The sequence below is a fragment of the Ictalurus punctatus genome, chromosome 15 (assembly GCF_001660625.3).
Source record: "Ictalurus punctatus breed USDA103 chromosome 15, Coco_2.0, whole genome shotgun sequence".
Taxonomy (NCBI): Eukaryota; Metazoa; Chordata; class Actinopteri; order Siluriformes; family Ictaluridae; genus Ictalurus; species Ictalurus punctatus.
The window spans coordinates 18,085,299-18,106,097 of record NC_030430.2 but is presented as its reverse complement, the minus strand read 5'-3'; the positions used below and the strand labels follow the sequence as shown (position 1 = coordinate 18,106,097).

The following is a 20,799-nucleotide window of genomic DNA, read 5'->3' as shown; positions in this document are numbered from 1 at the left end:
CAGCTTGGTGACCTTGTTTTTCTTGTTTTTTTAATTGAGTAGATGAAAACTGTGGGACAGAGAGAGTTAAGTTCAGTATATTTGAATTTGAGCATGCCCTCTCAGGTACCTAGCTTTCTCCTAAGTGATACTTACTTAATTACACACACGCTTGAACGCATACATGCATAATCATCTCTCGTGCTCTCTCTCTCTTGCTCTCTCTCTCTCTCTCTCTCGCTTTCTCCCCCCCCCCTACCTGCCTGATATCCACTTCCAAAGCACTACTGTTGACACACAGGAATTCAGACACACACACACACACACACACACACACACACACACACACACACACACACACACACACACACACACACACACTCTCTTAGACCAGGAAGATTCTCCCCAAACACACCACAACTCGCTCCTCTCTCCCTCTGACTGAGAGAAAAGGAATCCAGAAACAGTGGACTCGAGGATTAATCTTCTTTCTCCCTGAATTGTTTTTGGTTTCGAGAGGGAGAGAGGGCGCTAGGAGCAAAGAGAGGGAAGAAAGCTGGGAAGAAGGCTGTGCATTTTAACTAGATAAGACAGGCAGCAGTTGTGTTTTTCATGTTTTATGGCTTTCTTTGTGTGCTGCTGAGCTGCAGATCAGAGGTTGGGAATTTTGAACTGAAAATCTTGACTAGCTTCCAGTGTCTCATACATGTGCCTGGTGGGAAACATGGAAAAAAGACCAAACTGAGAACACGAGGCAGTCATGGACACCACTGTGCTTCAACCGGACGCTTCAATGGACTGGATTTGCACGCTGGTGGTGGCCAAAGACCATTCCAGGAGTTACTGACGACTTTCAGGTACATCCATTGCATCCGTTTGTAAAAGTGTTTTCCACCAATGTTGTAATTGGTGTAATTGTATGGTAATATTATACTCAACAGTTTTCTTATTATGCTCATCCAATGGTGCTAGCACAGTGATAGACCCCACCTCTAAATTATTCCAGTTTAATGTTAATACATTTGTTTCCCTTGAGGCTTGGGCTCAGGTCCAGTAAGACTTGCTTGGATAGGAAACAGAGACACTGCCTTTCAGCCATTCCGCTCAGCTAGCACGTACGATCAGACACCAACAAGTCAGCTTGCAAGCTTGTTGTGTTTGCATAGCTAATGATGTGTTGGCTATGTGTGATGTGGAGTGCTGTGCAGAGCTGGAACAGCGAGTGTGCAGCTGGAGAAGCGGAAGGCAGGTGAGTGCTTGTCCAGGACACGCAGAGAGGAGAGCTGTAAATAGACCTGAACATAGCAGCATGGCGGAAGAGTCTTGAACTTGCTCTTTGTGTCCACTGCTTGAAAGGAAGACATGTCTAAGGGTTGTCTTTAGGGTTGAAGTCTTTGCTTTATTTATGGTTTTTGATAAATGTTCTCTTCAGTTTGGTGGATTGCAATTACTGCCTTACTACAGTCACAGTCAAATGGTGGTTTAAGCTGAAGTCTATTACTACTGATGATGACTACTTGATGATTGATAAGTGAGTCTCAGAGAGATTTTGTCTGCTTGCTGAGTTAGGAACTAGTATATTTTGAGGATGAGCAAAGGGACAAGCTGAGCTCCCTTTTTAATATATGTGTGATGGGTTATGACACTTATTTACTTTCAGTGCTGTTTTTATTACGCGTTTGTTTTGTCCATGTGCTTATGTTGAGTGGATAATTGTAGTGACCTGAAGAAAAGCTTGCTTTAAGTGCTACTTCAACTGCTTGAGGCTGAACGAGCATTTTCGAATGACGCACTGAGTAAATTACAGCTATGTGAAAATTGTGCCACTTCAACTCCCTTAATAATCCTTGAGTGCAGCTTAATACCTTTAAGTTCAGCCTGGAGATAAATCATTTGTGGGATATGTTCAAGAGAGGACAGGAAATAGTATGATACAAACAGTATCAGATCACAATAAAGTCTTATTCATCCTCTTTCTTTGTCTGTATTGCTGCTTTGTCATATCAGAGCCACTGTAAGAGAGATCTCCATTGCATTTCTGGCTGTCTCAGCGCCTCTGTTTGTGTCCCTGTTGAATGGAATGATATCAGATGCCTTTCGGGCTCCCAGGCGAGATCTGCCATGTAAAACAGACGAATTGTGTAATGAACCCGTCTTTCAAAACTCTGCATCATTAGAACACTGCAGACAGATAAAACCAGCTATAAAGAGGTCATCTGAGATGATCTCATTATGTGACCTGGACTGGTGTTAAGAAGCAAGAAGTCAACTTTCTCTGCTCAAGGTGACAATGAGAAATATGGGATGGATCCCTAAGGGCGTGCTTAGTTTGTTTTAAAATATTAACTCTACAGAGACAGTAAACTAGGCCAGTCTAAAGGAACAACAATGTCGTGCCCAGCCGTGCCAGTTTCTGTTTGTGTATGTGACTCAGGGGAGGCTCAGAGTCTTACACCATTTACTCACTCTCTCGTGTGTTTGTCTGGCATACAGTAATGTCCCCTTTAAACCCAGCTCGTTACATCTCAGGAGCAGATGTGGGAAGACAACCGTGCATAATGGACAGGTGGCTTTCCAAAAGCACGAAGTTCAGACATGACTTTGTTAACTCGCAAAGCGTACATCAATGTAGCCCTTCATTATCTTAAAGGTGTAGTTCAACCAAAAATGATGGTGTTTTTCCAGTGTTTTTTGTTTTTGTTATTTTGACTAATTCTGCCAGTTAGAACATAACAAAATAACTAAGGCAACATTATGAAAACTAAAGATGTTGCAGAAAAGTTGTCAGAACTTTTATTAACATTTTGTAAAATTGTCTTACAGGGGCACGGTGGCTTAGTGGTTAGCACATTTGCCTCACACCTCCGGGGTTGGGGATTTGAATCCCACCTCCTCCATGTGTGCGTGGAGTTTGCATGTTCTCCTCGTGCTTCGGGGTTTCTTCTGGGTACTCTAGTTTCCTCCCCCAGTCCAAAGACATGTATTGTAGGCTGATTGGCATTTCCAAATTTTTTCGTAGTGTGTGAATGTGTGGACGATTGTGCCCTGTGATGGGTTGCCACCCCATAAAGAGGATGGATGGATGAATGGAAATACTTTACTAATACAATACTTTGAAAAGTTTATAGAGCTGAAACAATTAGAACCGTTCTGCTAAATTGTTAGCAGGGATTAACCTTATAAAACATCAAACCAAACATATCTTAGCTGATCAGTGACCAGGGTCACTCAAAATCAGTGACATAGACTTCCTTTACTTCTTATTTACTTTAGTCTTATAGCTCTTGTACAAAACTAAAGAAGCAAGACACCAAACTTGTCTTTTAGCCTTATAGCTCCAGTTCAGAACTAATTATGCAAACTTCGGACACCAAACCAAACTTGTCTTGGCTGATTGCTTACATTCAAGGTCACCTAAAATAATTTAGCATCTTTTCGGATGACCTAGATCGTCCATTAATTGTTAGCTACTCTCTTAACTTCATAGCTCTGGCGCAAAACTAAAGAAGCAAACTTCAGATACCAAATTTGACTTTACAGTCAAGATCACCCAAAATCACTTTTAGTGATATAGACCTGTTAGTTTTAAGCAACATTACACGTCCAGTGCAGAAATAAAGAAGTAAACTTCAGACATTACTGATTGATATACTTTCATTTTTGCTTAAACTATTTGCTTTAATTATGTGTCTCCACCCTGAGCCATTGCGCATTCTGTGACAGTTATTGTGACTGTAGGAATTCGGTTTTAATGCAGCATATCTGTTTGGCAAGTCCTGTCTGATTTATAGTTTAATTTACCTCCCTCTTCTCCCTCTATCCCTCCATCTCCTCCCTCCTCTTCCTTCATCTCCTCCCCTTGTGGACTCACTTTGGAGCACCTGCCCTATCACCTGTCAGTCTGAGGAAGCAGCCTAGTTCTGGATCTGCACCTACATGTACTCGGGCTGCAGATTTGCTTAAAAAGGACGCTGTGGGTTAATTATGGAGCCTCCACCCTTCTTCCCTCCCCCTCTGTCAGTCCATGATTTTTGGGTCAGCGAGGCTAAAAGAGGCCCTCAGGGGTACCTGGCTTCGTTGCTAATGCCATTTCACTCAACTCTGTTTGCCAGGCTTATTGTTAATAGCACACACAGGTTGCCAGAGCTCACCTGCAGAATGAGTAGATGGTGAAGGAAGAGGAGCAAGGCCATGGGGGGTTGGAGGGTTTGACCTTCTGAAGCCTCACCTGGGGCGAGTTGCTGTGGCACCAGCGACCAGGATGTAGCCACACAAAACGGGGCCTGTTGTTCTGTTGCATGAGCTGAGGCACACAAGGCTCTGTGTTCGTCTCCCACCGCAGCTTGCTGGGCAATTTGAGTGGAATGACAAGAGCTTAGTTATTTGGGGAATGCAGAAAGTGTCTGCATGTGTCTGAGACCTTTGTTGGGAACAGGGGTCGGGGGGTGGGGTGGTTTTCGGAGACTGCTCGTGGAATTGAACTTAATTTCTTACTTACTGTGTCTCTGCCTCTATTGTTCTGCAGACATGCCAACATTCACACATTTGTATGTGTACAAATACATGTTGTTAACATCGGAGTACACTGGTATGAGTTATCAGTCAAAAATATGGCTTTTATTTTTCCTCAATAAAAACACAGATGAGCCAAATGGCATATGAATCTGGAATGACTGACAATTGCGTAGCTGTTTTGTCAAAAAAACCTGTCCGATATTAACTGACACTTCTTAGAAGCCCCTCCCCTCCCCCGTCTTATATTAGTAAAGTTTTTGCCAGTGACATGAATTTCCTGCTAAGAAGATAACGGTTTTGAGTTCATTAAAGTGAAATAGAATACTATCAGTGTATGATCGACTATGTTCAATGGCACTTTTGGTTTATTGAAGGAAAAGGAACATTTTGACCATAAACAACCACAAAAATGTGTGCCCATTAACAAACCCTCACCCAGTTCTCTTCTGTGGGACTACGCATTGTTCTTCTTCAGGTTTGGCAGATCTACTTGTGCAAAAAAACTCACCTTGACCCAGTGTTCCAAAATGTATAGATTATAGAGCATACCTGCCAAACAGCTGAGTCGTTATTGCTCGTCATTTATTGCTATTCACCCTCTCATTAAAGCACATGCAGCTAATCTCATGCTCCATTGCTGCAACTGATGTGTTTCATTTACACACACACACACACACACACACACAAAAGGCAGGATGAACAGAATTTTCTGTTCCCTCCGCTCCCTGTACTGACCACTATTTGAGCGAATATCTTATGAGTTTTTTTTGTTCATGTCCCTATGTGTGTGGGTTTATCTTTGAAAAGCGATCCTCCATAAGCCTGCAGGTATGTGTAAAAGGCCCATCCCTGGCTCACACCTGTCTAGCTCTGCAGCCTGCAGGCTGTTTCAGGCTCTCATTTGGCCAAGTCCCATCACATCTAATATGATACCGTGCAAGCCTCGCTCAGGCACTTACCTCGGGAATAACTCTGCGCAGAGAACACGCAGCTATCTCAGCAAAGCCGTTATTGTGTAGTCGGCTTTCAAGAGGCTTTTGAAAGACCTGTGAGTGTCACGCACTGGTCCATGTTTAAACACGAAAAGCCAAAGAGACATGATTTTGTTTTTTAACCACAAACATTGTTACCAACACAGAACATAAAGAATAGTTCATAGTTGTCACAAGCTCCTGTTTTAATATTCACATTTCATTCCTTAACGTCTCAACTCTTGGATCATTTTTACTGAATGTAGCCCAAAATCTAAAGAAGAGCTCTTGGGATGGTCAATCTCAAGGTGTTTTCAACAAGCCGATCACATTTCAAAACAAATAACCGTGTGGGGCTTGTTCCTACCTGCCTTTGTCCTGATAATTATCTGGAGGGGGAGGGAAAATCTTGGCTCAGTTCACTAGAAGAACTGATAGTGATAAAAAAAAAAAAAAAAAAAAAAAAGGACGTTGAGTACAAATGAATTCATCAGAAGTGGGTCATTATCTCACTGCATCATAACTATGGTTTTCAAATCTACGGTCTGTTAATCTAGCGAACATCTGCAGGAAGATTCAAAGGCTCTTATCTACAGTAAAGATGACAATACTCCAATTAGGAGGAGGTAAAAATAGGATTTCTTTCATAGCTGCCAATTAAAGAAGTTTGGGAACATACTTTTCAGTAAATATTGGGATCATGGAAATGTGATTAATACTAATTCTACTACTTAGATTTTGGACCACCTGGGTTCAAAGGCCTCAAATTAACTATAGTGTTAAAAAAAATCACCTAAGCTTAATAAAAAAAACAAAAACAAAAAAAAAAAACAGGCCTGCGGTATGCACATTTATTATAATTAATTATACATACTTATACTAAACAGCTCAGCAAAGTAGGCTTACTTAATACCTATGCAACTGACTGCTTTAGGAAAAACGCAACAGCTAGGCTAACCCTTTCATGCATACATTATTTTAAAACCTTCAGATTTAAGATGCATCAATGTTTTTTTTTATTTATTACTTAAAATGACATGTTATTCAGTGTCATTTGCATTTCTTCTAAATATGAACTATATTAAAAAGTGAATGGATTGTCTATATATAGGAATTCTATGAGTAAAAACAAAAAAAGGATACAATTTTAAACCGGAAATCAAAACAATCTTCCAAAAATTGTTAAGAATCAGGTCTAAAATATTTCATTTGGATGACAAAATGATAGAAAATATCTATTTTTGAATATAGCATATTCTTTACCATACAAAATTTATTTACAGTTTTAGACTGTTGCATGATGCAACTAATTTCAGAATTAAAAAGAAGCATTTCTGAGATTAAAAAAAAAGCTGTCCACTGGAGTCAAAAATATTTTTCCTTAATTTTGGATTTTGTGTCGAAAGTTTGTAAAAATATACCAGAGACACTGAGAATGGCAAATAGTCTAGAGAACAACAGAAATCAGGATAATGAATTATGTTAAATTACAATAATGGTCTCAAGTGTTTTGGAGGTGATTTATTTATTATCTAATTTTTCTAAAAACCGCCTTACATTGAGTTTCCATAAGCATGGAAATTATGCACGAAAGGATTAAACGTTGAGGCATCACTGACTAATTTATGTAGCTATGAAATACTATAAAATAATGAGAAAAAAAATGTAAAAGTACTTGCATAGTTGTGAAAAAAAAATTAGTGCAATCAAGCAGCACTAAAATAAATAAATAAATAAATAAATAAACGAGGGACTTGAAGGATCAAGGAATGTTAAGACCATTGCACAGGCTGTACAAACAGTGGACAAGATGTGATACTTTTTGGCAATGAATGTATCATCAACAAACAAACGTCCTAATCACATGATATTCATACAGAAATCTGTCTGAAATTTGTCACTCTAGAATTTTGTTCTTAAATAAAATAATGGAATTTACCACACTTTTCTGTTCTCTAAAATTTTGGGGGGCTCATAACTGTTTTTTTTTCTTTCTACCATTAACACTAACTAAAAATTGTCTCTACTGTTCCCCATGTTAAGGTATCAATGTAAAAAAAAATATTATTTTACCATGAAAATTTTATTTTATTTTATTATTTTTTTCCGCAGATACATACATCTGTATGTGTTTTTTTGAGAGGCGTGTGTAGAGCTAGACTCTGGGTTGTCAATCATCATGATTTATCACATAAAACATATAAACACATTAAAACACAAAGGCTTTATCAGAAATTATTGACATTTCCATCAAATTATATTACTGGAGCTTAGCTCTGCTCGCTGTTCACATAAACTAAACCCAGTTTAAGATTACAGCAGTCTTTCAAGTCAAATATTACTTGTCTCACTGTATGAGATGATCCCACTAAAATCTTTTCTAAGTTCTATAACATAATGCAATAACGTGTTCTCCGTGTCAGATTATATGTTGAAGATCCGCTAACATCATATCATATCATGAGATCATATAATCAATCAGGTTGATCTGTGTTCATACAGAAGAAGGGTGTTGCATTCTTGAAAGTAAACTTGAGGTAATAAGGATACTTTTTGTCCATAAGCATTTTGCCACTACTATATTTGTAGCCAGCAAATTGATTTCCGGTTTTGTGCCATTCTACGTCATCCTCCCATTGGTCACTTATAGACATGTCTTGTGGTTACACTGAGATTTTACTTAAAATTTTTTTGACACTTTGCCTTCAGCTGTCTTTGGTCACAATGGCATTATATGGACGTTTATTACAGTAGAACATTATCATGGTAATACTCAAATTTAAAGTGCTTTGTTTGCCAGAGTTTGCCTATTTTGTCTTCCCAGATGGTCTGAAATTGTGGCATTGTGCCATTGCAGTGGCATAGCACTCCTTTCCAAGGTGATGAAGAGGCCAATCTAAACACAGTTAGAGCAGTGAAGTGGAAAAACAATTCCGACACATGCCTTAGGTCATATTCACTTTCACTAAACTACTTACCTGCTCATTTGTTAATTGGGTTTTATTTCCAAACTGCACTTCAAATGCTGTGTGTGTGTGTCCTGTGTCGAAACACTCTCCTATCTGACAGGGAATTCCCAGCACAGGCAGCAATCTTTGTGTTTACATGTGATAGTGGCTCAGAGGGCCATCTGAGTTTGTTTTACGATGAGGTCATTGGGTCAACAATGGTGGAAAGTGACTGGCATGGACATGGGAACACCAAGGCATGTTTCAGTAACTGGACTGTCTCCTTTGGGCAGAATCTGTCTCTCACCATCTCTCAAGTGTTGCAGGGTTGTGTGGGGGTGATGCAATATAAAGGGTTAAACTAGGAATTCTGTGACTGTCATGGTTGAGTAAGTATAGGAAGGCCTCAGGCTCTAGGGTAGATTCTGACCCCCTCCAAAATGTAAACATGGCGAGCTTTACTCCCAGCAGCTCATGCTCACCGTGTCGAAGGTGAAGTCCATACCTGCTGCAATTAAAATCCACTACTCTGCTCTTATCATAGATAAGGGTGGCTTGTTATTTAGGCGAAAAAATCCATTACTTATGATTAGACATGCATTAAACACATTAAGAGAGCATGCATTAGAGTTGCTTATTTAGCTTAGACTATGAATTTCAATTGTAATCACAATTAAGTATTAGCTTTTTGTGGAAAATAGTTTCTCCAGTCCTGAAAATTTCAATTCAGTCTAAGCCTGATAAATATTAACCCATTAATATCCAAGCATATTATCCATTAACTACTAGGAATTATTCAGTAACTACAGTAAAATAGTAATAAAGTCTGGACCCATTTATGTCTTGATAGTTGGGTTTTTTTTTTGTTTTGTTTTTAAATAAGTATACCATTCCAATCATCCTGTCACTTGTCTTGCTCATTGCTAGCTAAAGTGTGTGTGGAGACAGCTCATCCTAAGCAATGTGCTCTCTGCAAGTGGAGAAGACTGCCTCAAGCTGACTGACCACCCAGACCCTGACCAATTAGAGCAGCTGTGTGAGCTTGGGTCAATGTAATATTACACACAAACAGAAGCCTGTGTCACCACACTGTTAGACCCTGCAACTCAAAGAGACACTCACTATGAGGGAAAATCCCTGAAATAGAGCAAAATAGGAGGCAGGAAGCTTGGAGACTTAACCAAGGATTAAAGTCCTGGAAGTGGTTTATGTGCCCATTTTAGTTTGTGAATAGTAGATTTATTCATTTCCCTCCTTATTAGTCTGCATATGTGCTGTCGCTTTAAAGACTCAAGACCAATTAAATTGGGGACGGTTTACAATAAGGTTCCTTAGTAACCCTATAACTATGCAAGAGCAAATTATGATCTAATGATGAAAGGTTTGACGGTGCATATTTTATTACTAATGAATAAATATGATAAGGACTTATTGTTCCCCCGGTAATTACCATCAGACAACATAAATGAATGTAGAGATAAACTAATATAGTAATGACCAAGAAGAGCCATACTAATGCATTATATGTGGCCTAAAAATATATTAATGTAAACAAAGTAGACTTGGAGACCAACTTGTGAAGAAAATAAAACAAAACAAAACATTATGATTAATTGATTAGACCCAGTTTAAGTTTGCTTAACATTTATACAAAGGTATTAGCTTACATAATGGAGCAAAGGTTTAGGCTTGTTTTATACAGAACTGCCTATAAATGTTAAACTATTGTTAAGGAATTATTCTTTTGCTTTGACTGTCTAACCCTACATTAATATTTCAGAGGTAGCTTGGCTTGCAACTATTACAACTATCGCAATGTTTAATTAATTTTTTTATTTTGGACTCCCCAGGTTTAGTTTATTCATTGCTGTCGTATCCAAATTAGAAAATTACAGTTCATTTCCTGATCTATTTCTCAATGGCTGCCTTTTCCCTCAAGACGTATAGACTTACAAACCTCACATGACCTCGCTTAAGTCATTCACTTACACAGAACATTGGAGTCATTATTTTAGAGAGAGAGAGAGAGAGAGAGAGAGAGAGAGAGAGAGGAGAGAGTGCTAACAACATAAGCATGTGCTCATGAGTCATTAACAGGAATAATGTGTTAATATCTTGAAGATAGTCGAATATATCCAGTATTTCCTATTATAACATCACAATAAACCAATTGTATGCTTATTAGACCTATTTCTAGACCTTTGTTTCTAATTTCAAGCTTGAAAAAGTCTTGGTAGATAATTTTTCTCAGTATTTCTAGAAAGAAGCAACATTTTTTGCCAGTAGAATAAGAAAATCGAAAAATAATGCTTGAAATGTGTAAAAGCTTCTAAAAAACTGGCTGAATAATTTCAGATTTGATTTCTAATATCAAATCTAATATTACATTTGGAAATATTAGATCAGCTTTCTTTATCCAAGTTACTTTCACTTGCTAAGATATGATTTTATGCCATGTTCACCACTAGTTAATAGTATTTGCACTCCCTGCTGTGAAGTGGTATACTGTCCTTCATTTAGTACTAACAACGCAATTCATTATTCCATTTCAGATATTTACTATTAATTCAGGATGTGCTCTTGCATAGTTACTCGGTTATAATTCTAAAGTGTTACTATGAAATCTGTTTCCTCTCCATAGTTGTGTGCCGTCTCCCATGTAAACTCCATATACTGTTGTGGATAATGCATAGTTTTAAGCGCCAAAGTGACAATGAGCAAACACTCATTAGTTTATTGAAAATTGCATAGAAACCGATGGTATTTACAGCTGAGAAATCACGCCAGCCTTAACTGTCTGTGTACGCTTATGCACGATGTCAGAGAGAGGAATTCTCTTCTTTAATCACAGCCATCATAAAAGGCCTGCCATGTCTCTATTCATCTAGTACGCAGACACAGTGACTTAGAGGAGCCTAGTGAAATTACAGGGAAAATGAGAACACCAAAGAAACGTACGCAAATAACACCTTCAAAGAAAGGCAAATTATATGCTGTTTTTTTTTTTTTTTTTAAATTGAAAACCATAAATGACAAGACATTAAACTGATTGTATGGGAAAGGTGTAAGCTAATGGGCTGTAATGTAGTGTGTAATGGAATTCATTTTGCTGTGAAGGTTTTGGACAGCATTAAACCATTATGTACTGAAAGATTATGCAAGATTTGATTTCATTTTATTGTATCTCCCTGAATGCCAGCTTAGTAGTTCTAAAGTTTCTAGAGGTTTAATAATTAAAGAATGAATAAACTTTGGAAAAATCATATCTTAAGTGTACTCGGGCATGAGGAACCTTTGCACTGCAGTAATCTGTGGCTTTGAGTGGGTTTAGTTTACCGATCAAATCTCCACTAATTTTGAATTGTACTCAGTTGTGTGTGTGTGTGTGTGTGTGTGTGTGTGTGTGTGTGTGTGTGTGTGTGTGTGTGTGTGTGTGTGTGTGTGTGTACAATCCCAATCTGTTCCCACACCCTCTCAAATCTCCTGTGCACCTAACAGCCCTCTACATTTGAGAATAAAGAGATCCTTTGTTTGGCACAGGGAACAGGTAACCATTTGTGCAGTATGTGCTTTGTGTCGTGTGTATGTATGATTGTAATGTGTGTGCTGTGGTGGTGGAGATGGGTTTTTAATTGGCAATGAGTGCAGTTGAAGCAAGTGGACTATATTTTATGTTTGTCATGCCAGATTTGTCCCAAGTGTGTCTTTGCATCAGTACCTGTGAACTAAAATTTCAGTCCTGGTAGAAACAAAGCCTCAGACAAGAAGAGAAAGAAAAATACACTGCTAGTTTCTTTGTATGTGGTAGTAGAGCGTTGTCATTTTTCTTCTGTTCCGCATAAGGCCCAGTTCACAACAGTCATTGTGATTGTTTTTACATCCCCATGGTCTGGGTAAAATACAAGAAAACATACCTATATTTTTCAGTATCATGATTTGTTGAGATTTCCCACAAACAATCCAAAATATGAAGCAAAACAACTGAATTGTAGCTTTGAATAATTTGAAATGAACCTAAAAAAGTATATGCAAAAAGGTGGAAGGCAATTAGAAAGACAATTTGTTACAAATATTTATACCATGTTTATTAAGGGAAATGGGGAAACATCAAAAGGGCTGATATCATTTGATAAACATCTGAGATGATATCAATTAGATTTTTTCCCACATTTAATATCAACTTATATATATTATTATTTTTACTTATGCATGTGTAGGCAGAACAGTCAATAAACATAGTACGCTTAGTATTCTTCTTTACCCAGATGTTCCTGAGAGCATTGTCCCGAGGTTTTAAAAAAAACATATCTGCATTTTTTTTTTGAATCAACAAACACCCAAGGAAGGTTTGGGTCAATTACAGTGACACATAATAATAGCCAGGTTATCTTAGAGAATCTCCACTGACCTAGTTTGTTTGTACAAAACAAGGGATGTTTGTGAAGAAAAAAGAACGATAGGAAGAGAGTAACAGATCTTATAATGAGATGATTTTGACACACCCTTCAATTTGTTCAGCAATAGCACTCTGGACTTTGGACATCTGCACGGTGTCTCTTGGCTGTGAGCTGGTGCTGCAGTGGCCATGCAGGAGTAACAGTGTCTGGGATGAACGTGGCAGAAGCAGAGGGAGGGGGTTAAGTACAGGGGCTGAGAGTTGAGAAACCACACTCTTTAATTAAAGCAGGAAGACACCGCGCTGAAGCTCTGACAGAGCCCAACCAAGCATAGGGGGAGGAGAACAGTCTACTCTAAAGTTAGCTTTACACAGCAACATCAGGATGTGCACTGACAGATGGATGAGATGGGCTTTGGTGTGTCCAAGCCTGCCCTGGCAAGTGGAAATTATCTAGATGAATATGCTCTTCTGTGTATGAGAAAGCATGCTGATGGTTCTTATAAAATCTTAAAGGTTAAAGGTTCCCTCTAGGACACTAAAGCATTTTTCAGTGTGTCTCTCTGGGGGAACGCTGGAAGCTCTGTGTAGAGGATTTTACTTTCAGGAAATTTTGCAAGTAAAGAACTATCCAAAGAACCATTAAGGAACCATTTTTCTCATAGAGTACAGTATGACATTTAATTATTCAACATTCCAGTCAGCCTATAGCTGAAGCTGGGGAAACGCTTACCAGGAGGTCTTTTTTTATCATATACTGTATGTTAAATGTTGCATTTTTAAAACATTTGCTACAGTGATGATTTGTCCTGTAACTGATTATCTCTCTATATTTCATATCTCCCCCACAGCTCCCATGTGTCATCTAAGCCATGCTCCCTGGCTATGGATTCTCTCCTCTCCCTGACTTCCAGCCTCACCTCCACACGTTCTGTTGCCGAGGGGAGAGCTCTGCCATGTGGATCCCTGGTTCACCTGAGTCACAGGCTCTGAACAACTCTCAGGAGAACAGGCCTCTTCTGTGCCAGCACATTGCTGTGTGTCAGCAGGAGACACTAGCCTTCATCGACCTTCAGCAGCCTAAAACAAATGGTTTTTGTTCCTCATCATCGTTGGGAAGACGCAGTTCCTCGCCATGCTCCTCTGGCTTGCCTCATAATGGGCCTTCCTCGAACTGCTGCCAAAAGGGAGAGAGACATGCAAACACAGCCCATGTGAAACTTGGACAGGATGGACATGATGTGGAAGAAGTTCAGGATAATATCAGAGCACCCTGTGTGGACTCACTTAAGACAGACTCTGAAAAACTCTTACCACAGTGTAGTCCCAAAGATCTATTCCTTCCCCTGTTGCCAACGTTTGTGTCCAGGAACAGGGACTCTGTGGACTCTCAGCAGCCCAGCTCTCCCTGCTCCTCAGCAAGCTCAGATCTACAGAACCATGATAAGTTTCGTCTACAGAGACGAGCATCACAGGGATCTTCAAAGGAGAAGTCTATACGTAAGTGGCACCATAATTTAGCTACTTTGTGACACATTCTTGTCTTAGAAAGAAACTGTAGTTAAATTTTGTAATGCTTTAGTCAAATTTATGGCCTCTACATCTAAAAAAAAAAAAAAAAAAAAAGTACAACAGAAAACCTATTTCCACTATTTTTTTTTTTCCCCACACCACTGTCTTATAATTTGAGCCATATTTTTTCAAGAGATAATTCACTGATATATTGTGAATACTATGAATTCCAAAAAATGATAAGCTTGTGTTGTTTAGTTACCAATCCTGCACCTTGTGTATCATGTGACAGGGCGCAAGATGAAGGTGTACTCACCTGACAGTGTAAGTGATGACTCTCTAAACAGTCCAGTACTCGAATGTGACTACCTGTTCCCTGGATCCTTTGAATCCTTCATAGAGGGAGAGTTGGGATTAGTGGGCTCCACTGTGCCAACATCCCAGAGCTCCAGCGCTTTGTTAGATTTAGATGAAGAACTCACCCTTCCTTCCACCTCTACCCCACCACCACTGGCTTTGGATCACCCAACTGTGGATGCAGCACTGGGGGATAAGGCAAGTGAGAGAGGGATAGGAGAAGAGGAATTGGGGGATAGTGGGCATCTACAAGATTCAGCCTTCTTAGGTGGGCCCTCCCTGCCTCATGTGCACTCCCACCCCATGCCCTTGCCCCGATCCCGTTCCTCAGACCATGAGCGGCGACGATTCTCAGCCTCTGAGCTCATATCACGTCTGCAGCTTTCACAGAGGAAAAACTCTTTTTCCCTAAGGCTGGGAAAGTCGCTGTCTGCCCGTGTGACCTCCAGGGATCGTCACCAATCTGTAAACTCTGGTCCAGACTGTGAGTGCTTTCAAAACTTCTTATATCTCCACTCCAAACTAAGGCCTTATGGAAAGATTTTTCCTTCCATTTAATATAGTGGAGAAGCCTTGTGTCAGTTTCCTTTTGGTCAGACACTCTTTCTGGGGTTGTCATTCTGACACTTGGATGTTACTCACCCCCTCAACCAATTTCTCTGTTTGTAGACAAACCCAACATCAGGCAGCGCCTTTCAGCGGGCTCAAGTGACAGCATGCCACACAGCCCGATGGGATCTGCACCACCACTGCCCTCTGCTGACAGCACTCTGCCACAGCACAGGAGAAGCTCTAAGCTCAGGTGATCCTCCTCCTCAGCCATCCTTCTTCTGAGTATCTCAACCATAGACTAGAATTATATCATTCAGCAAGTTGTTTTGTATTCTTATCTGCACAGTATGACAAAAGATTCAATTGATGAGGATGCAGACACCCCACTTCGAAGTCCCAAACGCCTGTCACGCTTTCTGCCTAGTTGTAAGTGTGACCTTAAGGAGTCTTAAAAAGGGTTTGTGATACTTGTAAGTACACATTTCTTCATCCTCCCTTTTTTCTGTGTCAGTGATCCTGTATCAGGAGTACAGCGATGTGGCAATTAATCGTGAGATCCAGAGGCAACAGGGAGCCGAGCCTGGAATGGAAGATGACCGGACTGGGGACAGTGCATCCCCCAGCAATCTGTCTCCCTCCAGCTCCTTTCGTTCATCACGGGGCTCTGCCTTTTCCCTCTGGCAGGACATTCCTGATGTGCGCAGCAGTGGACAGCTGGACAATTTCAGCAATGAGGAGCGTAAACTGCAAGAGGTAATGCCAGTTCTGCGCTCAGCTATCTACTTTGATAACTAGGTACATACTACTTTTTGGAGTTATATCGCCTTATATTCTTATCCACCTTATCTCTCGCTTCAGGCTAAGTTTGAGCTGGTGACAAGTGAAGCTTCTTACATACGCAGCTTGACCATAGCGGTTGACCACTTCATGATGTCTTCAGAGCTGAACGAGTGCTTGGGGGCTCAAGAGAAACAGTGGCTTTTCTCCAAATTGCCTGATGTCAAGGACGTCAGTGAGAAGTATGTAGACAGGAAATATGAAGTAAGCATGGTAGCTGTGATAGCTATAATGTATTTTTAGTGACATCTCCTTACATCTGTCACATTATAGAACTCATTCTCTTCCTCTGTCTTTACGTTTGTTACTATATTACCGCTTATTTTTTCCTGTTGATTTCTCCACAAGATTTCTACAGGATCTTGAGCAGCGTTTAGAGGCAGACATCTTGCGCTTTGATGTGTGTGATATTGTTCTGGACCACTGCCCGGCACTACGGAGGGTCTACCTTCCTTATGTTACTAACCAGGCCTACCAGGAGCAGACGTACCAACGGCTTCTGTGAGCAGTTTTACTCTTTGAACCTTATTTATATGCAGTAGGGCAAGTGGGGAAACCATTTCGTCGTCATTGTGAAGTAGATGGCTTGGAGTTGACAGAAGCTTGAGCTGATTTGGGTAAAATGCCTTGGTGAAGGATACAATGCTTTTGGTTAGTGGAAGAGGACTTTAACTAGAGCACCTGAGCAGAGCAGGAGTAATGTAACTTTGATGCTCATCGTAGGATTCAACCAGGAAGTGATCATTTTTCTTTTTCACAGACAAGAAAATCCTCGCTTCCCTGGAATCCTTGCCCGTCTGGAGGAGGACCCGATATGCCAGCGCCTCCCTCTTACATCATTCCTCATTCTGCCCTTTCAAAGGATAACGCGGCTCAAAATGCTGGTGGAGGTGGGCAGCATATCCACTGACCAACTATTGATCATGTCTCATTACTAAATTCAGGGTATTTTACAAGAATGGTAGATATTCCATTTACAATTTTACTAAATCACTTCTACAGACCAAAATAGGACTGATTTAAACTTGTTACAGAACATTCTAAAGAGAACAATGCCTGGTTCGCGAGATGAGGACACGGCCACCAAGGCGTTTAATGAACTGAAAAAGGTAGAAGTGTTATAATTCTCTTTTAAAAATTCAAACTCATGATCCATTTTGAATTGGACAATGTAATATTTCAAATAACAGATATAAAGAGATGCTGAACATGCTATAAAGAGAACAATGATTTCCACTGAATAAATCTGATCTCATGTGCTGATACAGATTATAAAAGAATGTAACTCCAGTGTGCAATCTATGAAGAGGATGGAGGAACTAATTCATCTCAACAAGAGAATACACTTTGAGGGAAAGGTACTAAAGGATATACTATCATAAATTCCCTGGACAAATTTGGTACATTTTAAAAGTTATATATATATATATAATCTACTCTTTCACTCTCTTTAGATTTTCCCTCTCATCTCTCAGTCTCGCTGGTTAGTAAAACATGGTGAGCTGCTGGAGGTGGACACACAAACCATGAGTATATCCGGGTCAAAGTTTAAACTGCCTACACGTCCTGTGTATCTGCACCTGTTTAATGACTGCCTCTTACTGTCCCGGAGAAAAGAGTGAGTGAATAATGAATACGTGGCAGTGGGGGAGAGTGTTGGAAAGTTAGTAAAAGAGATTTACATCTGTTTTTTTTTTTTGTCTGAACATGTGGTGTGTTTTTTACCCCTCACCACAGTTGGAGGGTTAGCAAAAGTCAGCATTTTCTCTAAACCACTCGCTAAGTGCTGACTGGCAATCAGCTAACCATCAGTCTGACACACAGTATAGTTTGAAAATTAGGATGGTTACACAGTGCTGTTATTTCTGCTCCCCTGTAGCACATGGAAATTCATGGTGTTTGTGCATGCTAAGATTGGCGAGCTAAAGGTGAAGGACTTGAGTCAGAAGCTTCAGGGCATCTCAGGCTTCATCTTCCTTCTGCAGCTGTGTGAAGGACAGCAGCTCAAATATCAGATCCTGCTCAAGTCACAAACAGAGTGAGGCCTATATTCCATCAAACTCACAACCAAGTGTTCCTCGTACCTTGAGTACTGTGAGCTAAACTGATTATTTGATTGATTGTATATAGTACTGTATGTCTTGTGTTTAAAAACAAAAAATTCAGAATCTCACAAGCTTTCACATTTTGTTCAATGCGTTAAAACTGGATATAACAAATAAGCACAAAACTAAGCAAATGAGGAATTAGAAAACCAACCAACAAAACAAGCAAGCAAACAAAGTTGATGTATTTGAGACACACATTAAAATTGTCAAGACCTGAATTTTAAATAGAACAATCGCTGTATATTCAAATATCTTAAAATCCACATTGAACATTTTCAGTGACATAAACGTTTTTTTCTTCCTAACCTTACAACTTCAGGTTAAGATTCTGCTGATTTTGATTTCACTTTCATCCTCTCATAGAACCTGATTGGATTTTTTTTCTATTTATACCTTCTGATTTTATTGTAACTGGTAATTAAGTATTGACAGATTCTGCCATTGTGATGGTTTCTTCCGCCAATTTCCAAACCATTTAACTGAAATATTGTCACTAACCTCTCTAGTTTATCCTAACATGCTGACTGACTAAAAAGTGCCTCAATTTTAGACTAATGGAAGATTTGATCTGTTAAATAAAATTAAAAGAAACCTTGTCAGATCCTGGATATTGTTAGCAGGCTTGATAATTTGAATCTGCACTGGCAGACTTTCTTGCTGGTTTTATAACCTTTCATCTCTGAACAGGAGTGGCAAACAGCGATGGATCACAGCCATGATTCCTCCTGATCCAACCATTGTGCACTCTAGTGAAAATGAAGGTTTGACACTAAGTTTATTTCCAAATCATAAAAAAAAAATGGACGTATACTTGAAATTAAGATTTCGGCTCTGTGTTATATTCGTGCAGATCTATCTCAGGTTCAGTGCATTAAGAGCTACCAGGCCCAGGAACATGATGAACTTACACTGGAGAAGGCAGATATCCTTCAAGCTAAAACCATTACAAGTGATGGTATGACACAAGATAATGGATATTTTACACTTGTATATTTTAGATTCTTAGTTAATTAGTTTAAGATTATTCAGCTGACTGTAGGCTTTATGGAATTTTGACAATTTCCAATGGATTTTCATTGTTTCTCGCTTCTCAGGATGGGTGGAGGGGATCCGGTTGTCTGATGGAGAAAGGGGCTGGTTCCCCAAAACATACGTGGAGGAAATTACGAGTCGCAGCGCTCGTTTGCGAAACCTTCGGGAGAATATTCGCATCAAGTGCGTCACACAGAAACTAGAGGGCGAACCTCCGTGAGGGCCTGTAAATATAGTGCATCCTTTTATTTAATCCCTTGGTTTTTGGAATGAGAAAGGCTTTAATTGATGTTACAGTCTTAATGCTTTTAAACGATCAAAAAAAGAGACCTGGATTTCCACAATAAACTTTGATTTCCACAATGGTAGGCACATATTTGCAATAACATAGTTGCACATCAAAAAATTGTAATAGTATCGACTTTAAAATTTCTTTCTTTGTTCTTCATTGCTATTAGCATTTGTAGATATGTAGCATTTTTTTAAAGAATGGTTTGGGGAAATAAAATTGATTTACTTCCAATTCCATTTACCTCAATTGTAGCTAATCAGATAAAACATGTTTGGTGTGGAAATTCTGCTTCTTTAATTCTGCCCTGGAACAATGAGGTTAAATCATCTTTCACATTCACCTCAAATGACATTCTTTGGCTTTGGTTGGCTAACTCATCCCACTGGTACATAGACATAGACCTCATAAAGTAGCAGACGATGCATACAATTCATATTTTAAATACATAAAACAAATCAAATGATTTAAAAAGGTTGCCACTAGAGTTTTCAGTGTTGTAGCTTTGTTTATTTTCCTAAATAACAGCACCACTACACTGTCAAGAACCACATAATCAAGTCCACATAATGAGGTCACTTCACAAGAAGACATGCTCTGTGGCAATTTGTTCCTTTAACCATTTCTTTAATGTACACATTATTTAAGAAATGTGCCGTCACACAATTAAACTTGACAAAAACAGGAAAAAAGGCTTACCAGTTGAGCTTATACAGGGTTTTATAAATAATGTGTTCATTGTGCCTCAGCAAAATACTGGAATACTAAATAACCACCTCATTTTAAAGCTACAGAACATTTATTAATACTCATCCTTTCAAGTGGAGTTTTTGCTTTCTAAGGTACTTAAATCAAATTTATAATTTGCTGCTGCAAATGATTTGTCTGTTGTTTTTGTCCACTTCTACTTTTGACAATTATTTATGATGGGAAGACTTTCACCAGGTGTTTTGTGGATATTTTTGTCATTTCTGTTTAGAGGAAAGACACTAAATAATTATGCTGAGCATGGTCTATAAAGAGCATTAGATATCTATTTCTGTGTCATGCATCTCTGTAAAAATGTTTTATCTCTAAAATAAATGCAACTATCACTAACAAATATTTGTTTTGTTTTAAGCTATAGCTTAGGCGCAGCGGGTGGCGTTGTCACCTCCCCAGAGCTCGGCTTATTGTCTGTGTGGAGTTTCTGTGTGTGTTCTCCTCATGTCCATGTGTTCTCTCCAGTTTCCTCCCACTGTCCAAAAACATGCAGGTGGGTGGACAGACTAAGATAAATTGCCCCTAGGTGTAAATGAGTGTG

At 39.3% G+C, this 20,799-nt stretch overlaps 1 protein-coding gene across 2 annotated transcripts; it reads left to right on the top strand.

Moving 5' to 3' along the window:
* The first annotated feature begins 300 nt into the window (after positions 1–300).
* Positions 301–20,584, top strand: arhgef19 (Rho guanine nucleotide exchange factor (GEF) 19). Of its 2 annotated transcripts, none has more exons than XM_017487306.3 (16): positions 301–836; positions 13,661–14,309; positions 14,614–15,162; positions 15,348–15,480; positions 15,577–15,656; positions 15,742–15,983; positions 16,089–16,249; positions 16,416–16,568; positions 16,828–16,957; positions 17,102–17,176; positions 17,336–17,425; positions 17,522–17,685; positions 17,947–18,105; positions 18,863–18,936; positions 19,026–19,130; positions 19,270–20,584. In XM_017487306.3, exons 2-16 carry the CDS (start codon positions 13,682–13,684, stop codon positions 19,425–19,427), a joined length of 2,901 nt encoding a protein of 966 aa, XP_017342795.2. In that variant the 5' UTR covers positions 301–836; positions 13,661–13,681; the 3' UTR covers positions 19,428–20,584. The 2 variants fall into 2 exon arrangements, with proteins under 2 accessions (XP_017342795.2, XP_017342796.2); XM_017487307.3 differs by lacking the exon at positions 301–836 and adding an exon at positions 1,016–1,228.
* The last annotated feature ends 215 nt before the right edge of the window (positions 20,585–20,799 follow it).

What these genes read in the sequence shown, in the direction of transcription:
- arhgef19 (XM_017487306.3), top strand. Translation starts at nt 13,682, where the DNA reads ATGCTCCCTGGCTATGGATTCTCTCCTCTCCCTGACTTCCAGCCTCAC. An exon ending in AGGAGAAGCTCTAAGCTCAG is followed by an intron (nt 15,481 to 15,576) that starts GTGATCCTCCTC and finishes TTATCTGCACAG; the next exon opens with TATGACAAAAGATTCAATTG. An exon ending in CTGCTCAAGTCACAAACAGA is followed by an intron (nt 18,106 to 18,862) that starts GTGAGGCCTATA and finishes ATCTCTGAACAG; the next exon opens with GAGTGGCAAACAGCGATGGA.